Below are 13,114 nucleotides of genomic sequence, written 5' to 3'. Positions count from 1 at the left end.
ATTCAACATAGACTCCTCGTTAAGGCTCCATGGCCAAGAAATAGGCTCTATAAAACAGAGGAGAAACAAAAATGAAACAAATACATTAAAAAACATTTTCAACATAATAAATTTATGCCTTTCAGAGACTCAACACAAGAGAGAAAGAAAAATCAAAAATCTAAAAAGGAAAAATATAATGTTTAAGAGACTCAAACTTTAAGAAACTTTAACCCCTACCCCCCCCCGTAAAAACAAAACAAAAAAAGGCAGGGGATCATCGCATCGTCCGTTGACTATGGCAATTTCAAAGGCTTCCTGAGGAGTTAAGGCTAGTGGTACTATGGCGTAAAATCGTAGAATCTGTAATTAAACCCTTCTCTTTCTATGAGTATCTAGGGGCTCCTTGAGAGCTAGCAACATTGTATTGTTGCATTTATTAGTATGAGAGCTCAGTTGTCTCGTGAAATCAATGAGACGTTATCCTGTTTTTATAATTTCTATCGAACCCCCCCCCCCTTCTAAAAATTGCTTTATATATGTATGCCTTTTGTCTCCTTCAGTCCCTCATATATAAATACACAGGACATACCTCACTTAGGGGGTTATTCCTCTTCAAATATATCCCTGAAACTTCCGTATACTGATACGGAATGTTTGATAGGAAATAGTTCCCTACTGTTTGTTTTGATACTGAAAAATTATTGTTTCTGGAAGTACAATTATGACAAATTCGGCGAAGACTATGCTACCCTGTTATACGAATATGCAAGCATAATTCATAGAATAGGAAGCTTCTGAAGGTTAAATTAAGATTTTGAATATGTAAGGTACATCTTTATTAATACAAACAGTTACAACAAGATCACAATCCTAGCAACAGCAGAGCTTTAGGTGTCAGCTCAATTCATAAGTAACTGTAAATCAGCGCAAAGTAACACAAACATCTTTAAAAAAAAATAGGAGAAGTAAAGAAAAGAATCAGCAGAAGGGGGGGGGGGGAGGCGGAGTAGAAGCCATCCCTGCGCGAATATAAATCAATCCAAAGTTACTACTAAATCTATCATTCCAATGAATATATTACCCTGACGTTATAAAAACGAAACAAAAACCCAAATTGGAAGAAATAAAAAGCTAATAACGCGGAAAAAGCAGATAAAATAAAAATAAACGAATTAAAAATAATAAACCTAAATCAAAAAAGGTCAGCCACTTGCCCAAAATCTAAGGAGTAACATTTTTCTCATTTAGAAGGTAGACAAGTGACTAAAGCGACTTGTCTAGCTTCTACGACTCTGTTCTAAATAAACTTGTTAGTCGTTAAATTTTGGGATGGCCGGCGTTCACTCCCCCCCCCCGGCGATTACCCCAAAATCAAAATATACCCCCTCCCCGTGGAAATCCCCCCGCGGAAAATACCCCCCCCCCACGGAAAATATCCCCCGGAAAATACCCCCCCCTCCCCCTTGTGGAAAATAAGGCTTTCCAAATTTGAGAATTTTATTTTATTTTATTTTTTTTATTTCTGGTACTTGTTTTTTAGGAATTTTGGTACTTGTTTATTATGCGCCACTCACTCAAGTTTGCGCTGTGTAAATTCGAGAACTCACCAGTTTTTTCGTTAGTTTCTTTGTTACTTTAGAAATAAATTTGGGCTGTAGATTTGCATATTAGGGGGGGGGGGTAAAGTATAGCAGGTCTGCATGCAAAATGTGTTTAGTACACTTATTCTACATATTAGATAGATATATGGAAAAGTGTATTTTAAAGCCAAATATACGGCCATGAACATAGTAAAAAAAAAAAATGAAAGGCACAAATAGCATAATCTCGGATCAGCGATCATCACATAACACTTAAATGAAACACTACGTTAACCTAATAATAGTACTTAATACTTGAAAAAACGGTCATTGAAAAAAAAGAACCCTTAACACTTGGAAAAAACACATAGATGAAACATTACATTTACTTTATACTAGGATTTTTTTTTTTCTCTTTAGTTAACACAATTTCCAGTACCTCGCTATTCTTCTGTAATTTTTTAGTGGCTATATTAGAAAGAATTATTTTCTTATTTCAAACTGTCCAAATACTTTACTCCCCGGTAAATAGCCTCCCCCGTAAATTATACCCCCCCCCCAGGGAAAAGAAGGCTTTCCAAATTTGAGAGTTTTATTTGAGTTTTAATTTCCCTAGGGGAAATGAGTTTTGGTACTTGTATGTTATGGGCAACTAACTCAAGTTTACGACGTGTAAAACTCGAGAACAAACCGGTTTCTTCGTTAGTTTTTTTCAGCTTAGCGCGAGACAAGACAAAGACAAGCGACAGAATATATGGGAAATATATAATTTGGGCTATATATTTGCACATAAGGGGGGGCGGGGGTTAAGTATTTGTCCAGTTTGAAGTAAGAAAACAATTCTTCCTGGGTATGGCCACTAAAAATTATAGAAGAATAGTGAGGTATCTGGAAATTTTGTTAACTAAAAAAAAAAAAAAAAAAATCTTAGTGTAAAATAAATGTAATGTTTAATTTAAGTGTTTTTTCCAAGTTTTAAGAGTTTTTTTTTTTTCAATGTCCGTTTTTCCAAGTATGAAGTAGGCTACTATTATTAGGTTAATGTAATGTTTCATTTAGGTGTTATGTGATGATCGCTGATTAAAGTTTATGTTATTTGTGCCTTTTATTTATGTTATTTTACTATGTTCATGGCCGTATATTTAGCTTTAAAACACATTTATCAATCTGTCTATTTATTATGCAGAATAATTGTACCAAACAAATTTTGCATGCAGATCTGCTATACTTTACCCCCCCCCCCCTAATATGCAAATTTATAGCCCAAATTTATTTCTAATGTAACCAAGAAACTAATGAAAAAACTGGCGAGTTCTCGAATTTTACACAGCGTAAACTTGAGTGAGTGGCGCATAATACACAAGTACCAAAATTCCTTCCCCCTACAAAAATAATAAAAGTAAAACAAATAAAATTCACAAATTTGGAAAGCCTTATTTTCCAAGGGGGGTATTTTCAATGGGGGGGGGGTATTTTCCGGTTTCCGCGGGGGGATATTTTCCGCGGGGAAAATTTTCTGGGGGTATTTCCCGGGGGACTATTCTCGGGGGGGGGGGGCGGTAAATGCCTAGAACCATTTTCTTTTGTCTTGTAAAAGCCTATTCTTGCTTTTCTTCTCTTTTGTTTTTTTTTATGGCAGGCCAATGTGGTTTTACGAAATTATCTTAGAGAAGAAAAAACATGTTGAAACCTTGAAACACTAAACGTTAAAACATTAAAGCTGTATGACTGCAGAAAAGCAGAGTACCAGAACTCGTACAAAGAATATGGGAAATAAGGGAAATCTGAAGTAGGGAAATAAGTAAAATAAACTAAATTCGCTTGGTGTGTTTGACTGAATTCAGTTTAAAGTGAAAATAAATTGAGCTTGCTCAAAAGACCACAAATTGTGTAAGAAGCAAAGCTTCGTTGAAACTCTAGAACATTAAAACCATAAAACCCTAAACATGAAAACATGAAACATGAAAACCGTAAACATAAACATAAAACCGTAGGGCCGCAGAAAAAGAACACATAAACAGTTTGAAAATTAAAACCATAAAACCGTAAACATAAAAAAAACGTAAACATAAACATAACACCGTAGGGCTGCAGAAAAAGAACACATAAACCGTTTGAAAATTAAAACCATAAAACCGTAAACATAAAAAAAACGTAAACATAAACATAACACCGTAGGGCTGCAGAAAAAGAACACATAAACCGTTTGAACATTAAAACCATAAAACCATAAACATGAAAAAACCGTAAACATAAACATAAAACTGAAGGGCCGCAGAAAAAGAACATGTAAACCGTTTGAAAATTAAAACCATAAAACCGTAAACATAAAAAAACGTAAACATAAACATAAAACGTAGGGCTGCAGAAAAAGAATGCATCGAAAATTTGCACAAGAATAGATGGATAGATAAGTGTATTAAAGCCAAAAATACGGCCTTGAACACAAAAAAGCACAAATACAATAAACTTACATCGGCGATCATCATAAAAAGTACAAATATAATGAACTTGCATCAGCCATCATCAACAAACACTTAAATGAAACATACACTTAAAAATAAGTTTTTTTTCGACTGAAAGCAAAGAACAGCAATAAAACTTAAAACTAAAATACATTAATCCCTATATGTGGGAGAGAGGTGATGCCCCTTCGTTGGCCCTCTCTCTTTACGCTAAAATTTGACTTTTCGTCATAATTCTTTAAGAAACACTGCTCAAACACAAGAGCCGTTGAATCTTAATAAGAATTGTTTAGCAAGAACTTAAAGACAGCCCCCCCCCCGAATTTGTTCTTACTATCGGCGGAAAAAATTGTGTTTTTAAAAATTTGATTTGCACTCAACACTTAATTAACAAAAGAGAAATGTAATGCGATTCCTCATTGAATACTCTTCGCAAATATATTCATCACTATCGCTTATTTATAAAAGAACGATAAATAAGAATTATATTTGGAGTGACGTCACCTTACTACTACTACTACTACTAACAACTCACCGCAGCACCAAGCCGCTTGAGGCCAACACAGCTACGCACGCTCCTCCTCCATTCCAATCTATTCAAAGCATCCCATTTTACACACTCCCAGGAAGTTCCCATTTCCCTTAAACCTTTCTTTATGACATCATCCCACCCCAGACGAGGACGACCTGATTTCCGTTTAGCCCTAGACGGTTGGCCGAAAAGAACAATCTTCGTCACCTTGGCTCGTATATAAGGCTTTAGGAAGGAAATAGGCCAAGTGAGCTGAAATCACCTTGTGTATTTTACTTAATTTAATTTAAAGAGAAAACAAACTGACCTTTCTTAAAAGAGCACAAATTGCGTTAAAAAAAAAAAAACTTTGTTGAAGAATAAAAACATTAACACTTAAAACATTAACACCGCGGGGCTGTAGAAAAAAAATGCCAAAAACTTCAATAGGGAACTTAAATGGTGTTGGGAAATAGGTCAAGTGAACTGAATTAACTTATTATGTTCTACTGAACTTAATCTAGAGAGAAACAAACTGACTTTGCTCAAAAGATCACAAATTGTGTAAGTTACAAAACTTCACCGAGCAATGTTAGCCTATAGAAGTCTAGGATTAGACTAAAAAGAAATACATTATATTACAGATGAAATAAATAGTTAATCTTGAAACATATCAAAAAGCTTCTTAAGTCGGATGTATTTATTCTGATGATTAGTGTCCAATACCAAAATGTTTGAACTGATAACTAATGCCGATATGCTCATTTAAGGAATGAATTATAACTGTTATTGACAGAATTCGGGAAACTTGGAAGGCAGATGCACAGTTAAAAAAACTGTTATCAACAAATCTCAGGCAAGCATTTTTCTGCAGAATTATCTGTAGATAATTTTGAATTTCACGGAATTTCATTCTACTGAACTTTTTGAATTTCGTAGATTGTAGGCTATGCATAGAGATAAAAAAAAGGAAGATAGATCCCAGATTCTGGAAATTTTGCTATCAGATTTCGCCAAAAAACCCGGAGTCACGCTAATTTTTGAAATGGAACACGTAGCTGAAATTAGGAAATATTTTTTTTTCTATTTTGCAGTTGGGTAAATCTACAAAAATTTAGGGGACGGAGATAAGTTACTTTTCCGAATCTTTGGAGAGGTCAGGGGACAAAAGTTACCTTTCAGAATCTTAGAAGGGGGGGGGGGCAAATTTTTTGTTTTTATTTATTTATTTCAATGAAAATACCAAAAAGGCATTTTCAGTGAAATTAACCTCCAAAAAAGGTGTTTTCAATTATAGAGGAGGGTGATACAATCTAAGGGGCATATGCCCTCTATGTCTCTCCGTTCCCCCAATTGATTCCACTGCTGTTTGTTTGGTTGTATGTTTCTCCGTAAAGTCCATGTGACCCTGTTGACCTACTTCTTGCTGAAACTTGATCCGAATATTTGTTTTTCTCTGATCCTCACAGAAGGGTAATGCTTCTTTTTTTTAAGACTGTTATATGACAGGCTTGCTACTAGTTTCATTATAAGTGATCATTACTAGAACTCTTCAGTAATTTTTGCAGGGTATACAGAGGCACTGACCACTTACACATGAAGAGTCTTCGACGATTGAATTGAATCCCTCCCCCACTCGACTGAACATCCCAAGTGTTCTGCACAGTTTTCTCAAATTCAAACTTTGGTATGAAATCGCACTTGAGTGTCTTGAAAAAGCTTGACTTGCTGTAGTATTTTACCCGGTATATGGGTATATCGTTAACTAGACTCACGTTGAAGTGTAGCTGTCAGAGGCGCGAATTCACGAAAATAGAGGAAAGGGGCTAGGATTTGTTTTAGTTTTTTCAGTAAAGATACGAACAAGTTATTTTTAAAAACCTAGTTGGTCAACTGGCTACCCCCTATCCACTCTCAATTGGCACCCCCTGGTGAAGTAAAAATAGATAATCATAATATAAGAAATGATTATATTTCGAAAACGAACAAGTTATTTGTCAGTTTGGTAATCAGGACAAATTTTCTTTTAGGTCAAATCTGGCTTTTTCGTGCCCCCAGGAACGCCAATTGGGGACCCAGAGGGACGACCAGTACCCCCCCCCCCTCTAAATTTACTGCCCCTCTAGATCTGGAAAAATACCCTTTTCGGTAGTTTCTTTGAAAAAAAAAAATTCGAAAAAATGACCCCCTCCTAGATTTCGCAAAGCAAATATATGTGTCATTGTTAAAAATAAGTCCTTGCCCCTTATGTCCTCGTGAATAACGGCCCCTGCGTACACATCCCCTAAAACTTCTAAGATTGCTTTCCCAATTTTTCTATATCTTGCAGAGAATTCGTCCATCTTTCTCTTGCTGTCAGAAATGTTTAAAAAATGAGGTATTTTTGCTGAGGCCTTTGCTTCTTTTTTTCTAGATACAGTCCATATCCCTACAGTTCCTTCAGCGAAACCGATAAAAAAACCTCACCCATTCATCATGTTCAGCCACGGTCTTGGAGCCAATCGAACTATGTATTCCTCCATATCTATGGATCTGGCTTCTCATGGATTCTTTGTAATGAATATTGAGCACAGGTAAACGTTCTTTGGTTTTCTCAATTGGCGAATCTCCTTACAGCTCCTCAAGTCTTTTTACTATGTTTTTTGCTTACATTTTATTTATTATCTTATTCATCCTGCATGAAGACTACTTGTGACAAGAAAACCCAAAAGAGTAGTACTTTTATATTCTCCATTGAACAGTATCTATATATAATGGTTGCTACCGTGACCCCCCCCCCCCCCCCAAAGGGGCCAGATAAAACCCTAGATAATATACTTATTCACTATTTTTATTGCTGTAATAGTGACCTCATCATAGGCACCCTACCGCTGCCAAAATAAATAACGAAATTTATTCCATGTATTATTTATTTATTATTATTTTTTTCCATGGCCACTTCGTGTGGAACTTGTCGTATAAATTTCGGAGAGGGTTCTTTTGATTGCAAATTGAAAACTCTAGTGCCCTTTTTAACAGTCAAAAGTGATTGGATGGCAGCAATTTTCCTGACACACACTTTTTAGCCCCCCCCCTTCAACCCTCAAAGGCATCCGATCCAAACTTTGAGATAGCTATTTTCTCCGAAATAGTAGAAGGGCCAATAACTATGCCTCGGGGGATTACATGCCCTCCAGAGCTCTTGTGGCAAAGGCAGTAAATTATGCAAATTGTCCTGTTGTTTACAAGTAGATATTATTTTTGGAAAGGGGGGGTATGTTGGATCCAGAGTGTCTCCTACACCTCTCTGGGTTGAATCCTATGCGTATTAAGGTGGTACTTTGAAGGAATGTTAAGGGAATGTTGAATTAAGTGAAAAAAAACACTAGGCGCGTGCGTATCAAAAGAGCGTATCTGCAATTTCTCAAGAGCAGCTGGGAACATTAAGTTGAAACTTTCAGGATATTTTGAGGGAGTGTAAAACTGTATAAAAAGACGCTAAGTTCATGCAGGTTGTCAAAAGGGCTTACATGCAATATCCCAGGAACGGCTAAGGGTATTAAGCTGAAAATTTCAGTGAATGCTGAAGGGAATAATAACTAAATCAAAAGACACTATAGGCTATGCAAGCAGGTTGTCAACATATCGTATTTACAATATCTCATAAACGACCAAAGTATAATCACCTACGGAACAAGTACTGACAAAACCTATCCTCTCCACACAAAAAAAAGTTGCCCTTTGTATACCTATGCGAACCTGGCAACTAAAAACCATAGTTATACAATTCATCCCGGTCACTCGTCGCCTGAATCACGCTCTAGCATAATTATTGGCCGGAGCAAAGTACTTTAGCTCGGAGTGATTAAGTAGTACAACATTTTGCGTCTACAGGCGCTGAGGTACGCGGGGTCACTTTTGGAGAGTTTTGTCAGTACTTGTTCCGTAGGTGATTATACTTTGTAAACGACTGATGGTAATAAGTTGCAAGTTTCAAATCATTTTGAGGGAAATGTTGAACCAATCAATTGCGCTGCCTAAGTAAAGAACGATGTTGGCAAAATGTTTTTTTTTTTTTTTGGTTTGTTTAGACCAGGGCACTTCGTATCGAAGGAGTTGTCGTAGAAACTTCGAAAATGGCCCATTCGATTGGAAATTGGAAGGGCTTGTGCCTTTTTTAATAGCCTAAAGTGATTGGAGGGCAACTAACCCCCCTTCCACGCCCACCATTTCCCCAAACAAATCCAATCAAAATTTTGTGATAGCCATTTTGTTCAACGTAGTTTAAAAGTCCGGAAATTATGTCTTTGAGGATGACACCGCCCCCCTCTTCGCTCAGGGCAAGGATTGTAAGTTATGCCCCGGGGGCATTTAAGGTTTATATAGAAAACGTCGTCGCAGCAAACTCAAAGAGAACTCATTCGACTGGAAATTGAAATGGCTAGTGCCCTTTTTAACAGTCGAAAGTGATTGGAGGGCACTTCCACGCCCACCCTTTCCCCAAACACATACAATCAAAATTTTGAGATGGCAATTTTTTTCAACGTAGTTGAAAGGTTAAAAAATTATGTGTCTGAGGATGACACCCCCGCCCCCATCCCTCAGGGCAAGGGTTTTAAGTTATGTCCTCGGGGCATGTAAGGTTTTTATAGAAAGCGCTGTCGTAGAAACTTCAAAAAGGTCTCATTCGATTGGAAATTAAAGCGGCTAGTGCCCATTTTAATAATTGAAAGGGATTGGAGTGCAACTAACTCCCCTCTCACGCCCACCCTTTCCCCAAATACATCCAATCAAAATTTTGAGATAGCAATTTTGTTCAACGTAGTTGAAAGGTCTGAAAATTATGTCTGAGGATGACGACCCCCCCCCCCAAAGCCCCCAGGGCAAAGGCTGTAAGTTATTCCTTGGGGGCATATAAGGTTCTTATAGAAAGCGTTGTCGTAGAAATTTCAAAAAGGGTTCATTCAATTGGGAATTGAGAGGTCTAGTGCCCTTATTAATAGTCAAATGCGATCGGAGGGCGAATGAGCATCCCCTCCCTCCAACGTCCATCATTTCCCCAAACACTTCCGATCAACATTTTGATATAACCATTTTGTGAACGTAGTTTAAGGGTCCGGAAATTTTGTCTTTGAGTATTACAACCCCCCCCCCCCCCCACACACACACAACCCTCTGGGCTAAGGTTGTAAATTATGCCCTGAGGAGCATGCAAGGTTTTTTACAGAAAGCGTTGCCGCAAAAACTTCAAAAGAGACTCAATTGATTGGAAATTGAGAGGGCTATGCCTTTTTAAAAGTCGGAAGTAATCGGAGGGAAAAGCCTCCCCCCCAAGCCCATCATTTCCCCAAACACTTCCAATCAACATTTTGATATGGCCATTTTGTTCAACGTAGTTGAAAGGTCTTGAAATTATGTCTTTGATGATAACAGTAGAAGGGGGGGGTGCCAGTCGTGACGGGACTCCTTATATGGGCATAGAATACTGACGGGACTCCAAATAAGGGCATAGAGTTATTAGGGAGAACACGTGGTTAATGGGGTCAATGACCTAAATTTCCAAGGTCGATGTTGTTGTTGTTGTAAGTGCACGCTCTCAGCGAATGCTATGCCGTCCAGGAATGTCAAACACCTGTGCTGTCGACCTCAATTCACCTATCGTGAATCAATAATTCCCCTTAGAAACAACAAATTAATTTCCCCTTTCTTGACAGATCAATCAACCAATGACATCATCTGTCAGACTTTAAAAATTTTCGCATAGAAACGATTCTCCAGGAATAGATCCAAGTCATTAATGTCTTTGCCTCGGAAACAACTCTTTTGGTCGAACTCCAAAGGATATTAATAGCCAAAGGCCATGGAAACAATTCTCCAAGAAACATCTTAGCGATGAATTGTTATAGCGCGGGAATCAGGTTTCTTATTAATTTGAAATGCATTAGCGCAGAGATGCCAAAAACAAAAGGAACACGCTGAATTACGTTTAGGGATTATTTGGGCGAAACTGTTTTAGACAGGTTATGGAACTATTTCGGCGAAACAGTTAGAGACATTTTAAAAGATGATTTTTGAAGAGATTTTAGAAGAGAATTTAATGGTGAAACTCTGTGGTCGTTATAATACACAAGTTTCATTTGAACAGTGTTGTGAGGTCCTCTAACCCAACCCCAAAGGGTTCCAATCCTCCTACCCCAACCCCGAAGGAAGCCCCCGGTCCTCAAAGGCCCCCCAAGCTCCCAAAGGGCCACCGGCGCCCCCAAAGGCCCACCCAGACCCCCAAAGGCCATCCCCGGGCCCCCCAAAGGCCCATCGAGCTCCCAAAGGACCAACGGGTTCCCAAAGGCCCTCCACCGGTCCCCAAATGTCTCCTAGGCCCCCAACTGTCCCCCCGGACCCCCCAAGGCCCGCCCGGTGCCCCAAAGGCCCACCCGGTGCCCCCCAAGGCCCACCCCCGGCCCCCAAAGGTCCCCCGGACCAGAGAAGTGCCGCAAGGATGCGCCGTGGGCCAGGAAAGCGCCGCAGGATGCGCCGCAATGATGCGCCGCGGGTCAGGAAAGCGCCGCAGGATGCGCCGCAGGGGGATGCGCTGCGGGTCGGGGGAAGCGCCGCAGGGGATGCGCCGCAGGGAGGCACCGCAGGAAAGCGCCGCAGGATGCGCCGCAGGGATGCGCCGCAAAAAAAGTAAACTAAAAAGTAAAAATTTCGAAATGTTATCCCCCAAACGCCCTCCTCAGACCCCCAAAGGTTCTCCCCTGGTCCTCAAAGGTCCCCCGGGCTCTCAAAGGACCAACCGGCCCCCAAGGGTCCCCCGGGCCCCCAAAGGTCCTCCCCTGGTCCCCAAAGGTCCACTGGGCTCCCAAAAGACCACCCAATCCTCAAGGGCCCCGGATCCCCAAACGCCCTCCCTGGGCCCCAAAGGTCCTCCCCCGGTCCCCATACATGCACACAAAAACTTAAACACACACAAAAACTTACACACACTCACACACAAAAACTTACACACACACACGAAAACTTACACACACACACGAAAACTTACACACACACACCAAAACTTACACACACGCACACAAAAACTTACACACACACACACACAAAAACTAACACATTCACACGAAAACTAACATTCACACAAAAACAAACATGCACACAAAAACTTACACACACACACACACACAAAAAACTTACACACACAAACACACTAAAACACACACACACACTCAACAACTAACACACACACAAAAAATTACACACACACACACACACACACAAAAACTTACACATGAACACAAAAAAACTCACACACAAACACTCACACACAAAAAAACACACACACACACAAAACTTACACACACACACACGAAAACACACACACACACGCCAAAACTTACACACACAAAAACTTACACACACACACACACACACACACACAAACTTATACACACACACACACAAAACTACACACACAAAAACACACACACACACACACACACGCAGACTTACACACACACACACAAAGCACACGTCCACACACAAAGCTAGACACACAAACTACACACACACACACACACAAAACTTGGACCCACACGCAAAAACTTACATGCACACAGAAACACATGCACACAAAGACTTACACACACAAAGACTTACACACACGCACAAGAACACACACACACACACAAAGACTTACACACACACACACACATGAAGACTTACACACACACATAGGACTTACACACACACGCCAGGACACACACACACACACACAGAACACACACACACACACACAAAGACACACATGCACACGAGGACTTACATGCACACAAAGACTTACATGCACACAAAGACTACACACACACACACAAGACACACACACACACACACGAGAACTCACACACACACGCAGGACTTACACACACACAGAAACACACACACACACACACACACACACACAAAGAACTTACACATGGACACAAAAAACACACACACACACGCGCAAAAACACACATTGCACACACACACACACACAAACACACACACACACACGAAAACTTACACACACACACTGAAACTTACACACACAAAACTTACACACACACACACACACAAAAACTTACACATGCACACGAAAACTTACATGCACACAAAAACTTACACACACACAGACACACACACACACACACACACGAAAACACACACACACACGTCAAAACTTACACACACAAAAGCTTATACACACAAAAACTTACACACACACACAAAAACATACAAACACATTAAAAAAATGACATTCACAAAAAAAATAACATGCAAACAAAAACTTACACACACACAAAAACTTACACACACGCACAAAAACTAACACATACACACAAAAACTAACACACACACACACTAAAACTTACTCACACACACGAAAACTTACACAAACACACGCCAAAACTTACACACACACAAAAACTTAAACACACTTACCATATCACAGTTACATTGTCTTAATTTTTCAAATTTCATTTTGAATTTCTGTCGTGAAATGCAAGAGTTGGAATATTTCAGTAGTGACTTGTTGTGCTTTACCTTCTCACAGTTACATT

The 13,114-nt window shown here is 39.3% G+C and overlaps 2 protein-coding genes across 6 annotated transcripts in view; one reads left to right on the top strand and one right to left on the bottom strand.

Annotated features, from left to right (window-relative positions):
- LOC148952492 (alpha-tocopherol transfer protein-like) overlaps nucleotides 1-647 on the bottom strand; it is a 115,255-nt gene extending 114,608 nt beyond the window's left edge. The window contains exon 1 of the mRNA XM_089089922.1: nucleotides 572-647. The gene's annotated coding sequence lies outside the window, so the exon portion shown is untranslated. The remainder of the gene's footprint in view (nucleotides 1-571) is intronic.
- The window catches only part of LOC148952491 (platelet-activating factor acetylhydrolase-like), a 146,926-nt gene that overhangs the window by 78,530 nt on the left and 55,282 nt on the right, over nucleotides 1-13,114 (top strand). For all 5 annotated transcript variants that reach the window (XM_089089918.1, XM_089089919.1, XM_089089915.1 and 2 more), the window contains one exon: nucleotides 6,952-7,111. In XM_089089918.1, the coding sequence (XP_088946044.1) occupies nucleotides 6,952-7,111 (160 nt within the window). The remainder of the gene's footprint in view (nucleotides 1-6,951; nucleotides 7,112-13,114) is intronic.

The sequence above is a fragment of the Artemia sp. Qi Xiang Cuo genome, chromosome 5, assembly GCF_049724085.1.
Source record: "Artemia sp. Qi Xiang Cuo chromosome 5, ASM4972408v1, whole genome shotgun sequence".
NCBI classification, from domain to species: Eukaryota; Metazoa; Arthropoda; class Branchiopoda; order Anostraca; family Artemiidae; genus Artemia; species Artemia sp. Qi Xiang Cuo.
Note: the sequence above shows the minus strand (reverse complement) of the source record. Positions and strands in the feature narration are given on the sequence as shown.